Source organism: Budorcas taxicolor, chromosome 16 (genome assembly GCF_023091745.1).
Source record: "Budorcas taxicolor isolate Tak-1 chromosome 16, Takin1.1, whole genome shotgun sequence".
NCBI classification, from domain to species: domain Eukaryota; kingdom Metazoa; phylum Chordata; class Mammalia; order Artiodactyla; family Bovidae; genus Budorcas; species Budorcas taxicolor.
The window spans coordinates 40,764,935-40,771,029 of NC_068925.1; the positions used below are offsets into that span (position 1 = coordinate 40,764,935).

Here is a 6,095-nt window from a genome sequence, read left to right on the forward strand (position 1 = left end):
CAAAAGCACACCCAAAAGTTTACAGTACTAGCACAGCATACAGGCATAACACTGGTACCAGTTTGATTGCCACAGAACCACTGTGGTGTGGGAACACTCAGATCCATGCACAGCATTCTAGCTACATACCAGTCACGCACCACACCACAAAATCCAGCACACCTGCTGCCCTGTGCCTCTACCTCTCCTGTTCCTTCCATCTCGACTACAATCCCTGGTACCATTTTGGAAGGATGGGCAAAACTGCCTTCCCATCCCTCTACCCTTGCTCTAGCTTGCCACCATCCCGCCTTACTTATAACTTATGGTAACAAGAAACAGAGCTGGGAGAAAGGAGTATAGCTTCTTATATAAATAAGTATTTGATAGGTTGGGCTTTTTTTAATCGGAGGATAATTACAAGGATTTTTATTCCAATGCTACTCTTCCCTTCCTCCCTCTACCAGCCACCCACATACACACACCATAATTAATATTCCCTGGAAATTTAGATCATTGATATCCTACTTGGACCCTTTCAGTGTGGTATAAATTTAGAAGGCTGATTAGACTACATACTTGAGTGATGAGTAACTTTCTCAGGAATTGTCACATTAGGGCCTATTGGTCATTAAGCAGGCCTGCACCACTATGCCAGCAGCAGCCCAAAGAAGCTGCCATATATGAGCTCATCACCCTTCAGGTGGCAATGCCTAAGGGCTTGGGATTTCTGAACATGTCCTTACAAGGCATTTATGGCTTTTTTATTTGCATCCTGCCACCCTGCAACTTTTGGATCCCATCTATATCCCTGGCTTGTGAAACATTTTGGACTTGCATGTAGAACGTTTATAAAATTTTTTGTCTTAAATTTTCTGTTCAAAGGTGTCTGTCCTAGAAGGGCTCCCCCAGTGGCTCTGCAGCAAAGACTCCACCTAACAATGCAGGAGACGTGGCAGGAGACGCAGGGTCAGGAAGACCCCCCTGGAGAAGGAAATGGCAACCCACTCCAGTATTCTCACCTGCAAAATCCCATGGACAGAGAGGAGCCTGGTGGGCTACACTCCATAGGGTCGCAAAAGAGTTGGACACAACTTAAGAGACTAAACAACAAAAACCTTCCTATATAAGGCATGATTTGGTGAGCAAATAACATTCACTTTCGTCACTAACCATTTTATAGGCAGTGACTGGATCTCTTTTGAGCCTTTCTTGCAGGCTGTGGTGGTTCTATGCTCTAATCTGGTTTCATAGGCCAGCCTCCTTTCCCTCAGATTCCTACCATTTTGGTTATTCCAGTTATCCTTCTGTGATCCTCTTCTAATTCCACTATAGCCTGGTTGTGAGGCAACCAATTCTGTACAAAGAATTCCAAACACAAAAGTGCTGGATTCTGTTTATATCTCAATAACCTCCTCGATAATGCCCAGAATTCAGAGCCAGTGTCCTCCGGATACTACATATGGAACTAAGGAGTTCACCTGGGTGTACCACCTCAGGCACCTCGAACTTAACATGTCCCGTTCTTTTCTTATCTATTTCCAAACCTGTTCTCACTTCTGTTTTCTCATGGTATAGTTATTAGAAATACAAACATCCACTCAAGGCACAAGCCCTCCCAGTCATCCTTTTCCCCTTCTACCTTCCAACATAAATTTTCCAAATTCTAAAACTCTCTCGTCAGAACCCTCACCTCCTTTGCCCACTGTCAACACCCTTAGTCTAGACTCTCTCATTTTTCACTATTGCCACGAAAGCTCCCCATGCTCAGCCTCTGTAGTTCAGCGTGAACACTGCTATTAGAATTTCACACACCATGGAAGTGTTAGGTGTGAATCCTAGATCCCTTTTTTTTTTAAACAAAAAATTTATTTACATTGGAGGATAACTGCTTTACAATATTGTATTGGTTTCTACCATACATCGGCATTAATCAGCTATAGATGTACATATGTCCCCTCCCCCTTGAATCTCCCTTCCACCTCAGGTGGGAATCCTATATTCCTTTCCAAAAGCTCCTTCACTTGCCATTGACTCCAGGATCCAATAATTCAACATACTTACCACTCTCAGACCTCAGCTTCTCTAGCTGCAGCCCTTCCATTCTGCCCTCCCCTCCACTGCCGAGAGGTATCAGGCCCTGTGCGCCTGGACATACATCCATCCTTCTACCCACAGATACCTCTTTTCTATCTGGATTGAATCTGCTGCCCCACCCTGTACCCTAATAGCCAACCCACAACACCCCACCCCCTGCCACCTCCCCTCTGAACTACAACCACGAAACTGAACAGGGTCAGGCCTTGGGTAATGCCGAATGAGCTGAGCATGACAGCACTGGCACGTTAAGTGACCCCACTGAGCAAGTGTTCTTCAGAGGGGTTCAAGTCTGTGGAACTTTCTGCTCACCAACATGGATGCAGTTGCTATGTGAGTTCCCAAAAGTTGATCATCAGAAACCCATTCAGATAAGGAAAATATATTAAGACGTTAAAAAACAAAAACAATTTTACTTGATGTTTGGCAAAAACCAACACAATATTGTAAAGCAATTATCAAAAGTAAATTTAAAAACAATTTATACAACTCTTATTACATTCCACCACCAACCCCTATCTTGTTTCTGATGTGGACTATATAACAATCATGAGCCAATTCTGGTCAGTCAGGGTGTAGAGAGTAGTGTAGTGGTTACCTTGTTTGGACAGGGTGTGCTCTCCCAGTTCTCCAGCTGCCATTAGTCACACGAAGCATGCCAGCTCCACTTGCTCAGCCCAGGTATTGCTGACCTGAGCTAAAGGCTTTTGCCACTTTGTCTGCCAAACCATTTTTTGCTTGCTGAAATCCCAACCTACCCTCCAGGAAAGTTCAAGTGCTGTCTCCTCTAAAAAATATTTCATTACTCCAGCTCTCTTTGCCCTCCAGCCTCTTTGAATTCCCCCAACATTTGGCTTGTGTATTATGGTACGTCATACACCCCTTGTAGTTAGTTAGTGGCATACAGGATTCATTAAGAACTAAGTGGAAACTCTGAGTCAAGGTTAAGAGATCAACTCTGTGATCTTTGGCAACAAAACTGGACATATTGTCCAGGGTTCTAGCATTTGAGCTATAGATAAATAACAGAGCTTGCATTTGGTATACTGAGAAAGGTAGAGAGAAGTGACTTTACATGCACACACATACACAAATTCTTACTCTCCATGTCCCTACTGTATACCTTCTGCTTACAGAAAAGTCATGAGACAGCTTGATGTGTTGTTATTTTTTTAATAAATAGAAACCACACCACTTCATTTGTTACAGAGAAAAATGAGAGGCAATAATTCGAGGGCCCCAGGAAGCTTTTTCATCCATAAGATAACAGAAAGGATAATCACCTTCACTGCCCAAGACTTTTGTTAACATTTTCTTTTGATCCCTGATCTCCCACCCACATCAGCATGCCACTTCCAGAAGGGAACTCTGCCTTCAAATCTTCTACTAGTTGGAAGGCTGGTCTATCAGCTTGTCTTAGTAACAGAATGGAGGTCCCCAACTCAGCTGAGAAACCTGGACAAATCTTCTTTGATTTCAGCTTCATCCCAAGGCCCATGAATGTTTTCTTTAAAAAGCTGCAGGCGAATGAGGTAGAAAGGGCAGAGACATGAGATGGAAACCAGCAGAAGGGCAAAGAGTATGGCTCCCACAGCACTGATGGACAGCAGGCCTCCTAAGGCTGAGAATGCAAAGAGCAGTGTGACCCCCACATAGCTGCGGGGCGTACATGCCTTCAGTTTCTTCTGTAACATGGGCCACAGGGCAAAAATCTGGATGGCAAATGTCACCATGATGAAGGCATGGAGGGATCGGGGCAGGCGGGAGGCAAGGCAGACAGAAGCAAAGATGGCCATGTTCAAGGACAGTGTGCTGGATACAATGGCAGCATTGGCACCATAGTCAAAGAAGATGAGGTGACCTAACAGCATGAAGACTGCCATGGCATAGATGGTGTCAGTGCTGACCGATTCTGTCAGGGTCTTCAGCACCGGTGAAAAGCCATATGTGAAAGTAATGAAGACTAGGGCACTCTTCAAGTCAGCCCACCGGGTCCGCCCACTCTTCCTCCGTCCTTCGCCTCCATCAATGAGATCAAACAAAACATAGCCAATCAGTGAAGAAGCCAGGCCGGTCCCAAAAAGCCACTGAGGGGCCAGAAGACCCTCATCCATATACCACCAGATAACCACAAAAACACAGACACTGCACAGCTGCTGTATCACCACACTGGACTCAAACACCACAGCCCAATATTGGTATTTCCGGGCATAGATGTTTTTCCGGAGCTCTTCGAGGAACCTCCGATCCACGTAGTTATCTGGAAAGGGCTGTCGCTCATACAAGACCTTCTGCCACCTGACCTCTTTGGTGTTAGCTACAGGCTGGGCACACATTATCCTTTCGCTCAAACTCAGGCGACTTCAATCTCCCTTGCAGAAGTCCATGTGGTTCTTGTTCTTTATAAAGTTTTGAAGTAAGACTTCTCTGGAAATTCCATGCTGAGTTGTGGTTGATATTGTACTGACCTTCCCTTGCTATCAAAGGCAGCAACCCAGGCTAGGCCTACAGTAGATGAGTTTGTTCTCTGAGGCAGGACAATGCAGCTAAGTTCCTACAAAAAGAGAGACTATGAATCTATGAAAGGTCAAGGGTAGGACTGAGCTAAAATCAAATCAACTTGGTTTGTTAGAAGCCTGAACAAAATATACGTGGTGGCCGTCTTATACTATAAATATGAAAATTTCATTTCAGATTTTACACTGTAATTCTTTTTCAGCTGTCACTTATCCAGTGCCTACTATGTCCTGAGCCTTTGAAGCTTCTTCCACTTAATCTCCACAACCTTGCCAAGTTAGTGTCAGTCCCACTATATCTAGTAAAACAGCTGAGATTCAAAGTGTATGCTTTACTTCAGTTCAAGCTAACGGTGGTAAATAGTGGAGCCAGATTCAAACCAAAGTTTTGCCCAAAAGCCTGTACCTCTAAACCAGTTCTTAACTCAGGGGTTCACACACCCCTGAGGTCTATCGATGATCTTCAAGACCGTTCAAAAACCCTCCCTGTTAATGCATATTTGTTGCTGTGATTTATGCAAATTTCTAGGACTAGAATCCAAGTTTTTATTGGGTTCTCAAAGGCATCTGTTACTTAGAAAAAGTAGAAAAGAAGAAAGTTACCGGTCTATAGAGAAAGGTAAACCTCACAGGACGGATACGAGCTCTATGGTTTGTTTAACCAAAAGCAAAGATTCAAGATTCTTAATCCCTTAACTGAGCTCAACATCCTTTAAAGAGCTATCATCCTACTTATAAACGGCGAAACTCGGGAGGATCGAAGATAATGATCCCCTTTCCACAAAGGGAAAACTAAGTCAAAAATACCAAGGTCATCCAGCAAGTCTGAGAAGAAAATTCTTATTGCCCCACCTTATTTCTTCCAAGGGGACCACGGTAGGGTCCGAGGCGCCGAAAAGGGCAACTACCACCCAAAGGGTGGGGGACAGGGCCGGGTGGGGTGTCCCCGGGGGCGCCCCACTCCCCCTCCTGGGCCTCCCCCGCCCGCCGCCGCCGCCGCCGCCCTTCACCCGCATCGGGCCTGCGGGAGACGGCGGAGGAGGCCCGGAAACACTGACTCCCAATCGGAACCCACCTGCCCGCGAGTTCCTAGGGGTGCGCGGCCGGGGAAGGGCGGCCGCCCGCCTCCTTCCCCATCCGGGGCGCCGGGGTCGCGTCGATGGCTGAGCACTTCCGGGGCCGCCACAACCTCCGCGGCTAGAGCGCCCTTTCTCAGCGGGTGAGGCCGCGACGTCGCTGCTGCCTCCTCCTGGCCACTTAAGAGGAACTTCCAGTTCCTCTCCCAAGGGGGAATGCTCTGAGCCAGGAAAGCTGATCTTCAACAGCGAGACCCGGAATGTGGCATAGCAAGCCAGGCTGGAGGAAGAAAGGTTATAAGCGCGACTTGATTGAGCTCCTATTGTGAAGTCAAGCCCTCAGCTAGGGACATCCCATGCATCCGTGCAACCACTGGACACATACTCAATAAATATCTACAGGTATCATGCACTGTTTCAGGTGCTA

The 6,095-nt window shown here is 46.2% G+C and overlaps 1 protein-coding gene across 2 annotated transcripts; it reads right to left on the reverse strand.

The window, feature by feature from the left end:
- Positions 1–3,233: 3,233 nt before the first annotated feature.
- On the reverse strand, positions 3,234–5,739 carry PIGC (phosphatidylinositol glycan anchor biosynthesis class C). Of its 2 annotated transcripts, none has more exons than XM_052653701.1 (2): positions 5,668–5,739; positions 3,234–4,630 (listed from the first exon to the last, which is right to left on the reverse strand). In XM_052653701.1, the coding sequence occupies exon 2, from the start codon at positions 4,410–4,412 to the stop codon at positions 3,519–3,521; it is 894 nt and encodes a 297-aa protein (XP_052509661.1). In that variant the 5' UTR covers positions 4,413–4,630; positions 5,668–5,739; the 3' UTR covers positions 3,234–3,518. The 2 variants fall into 2 exon arrangements, with proteins under 2 accessions (XP_052509661.1, XP_052509663.1); XM_052653703.1 differs by lacking the exon at positions 5,668–5,739 and adding an exon at positions 5,445–5,654.
- Positions 5,740–6,095: the final 356 nt, after the last annotated feature.

Bases quoted from the DNA above. Each gene is read 5' to 3' on its own strand.
- PIGC (XM_052653701.1), bottom strand. From the start codon at position 4,412: ATGTGTGCCCAGCCTGTAGCTAACACCAAAGAGGTCAGGTGGCAGAAG.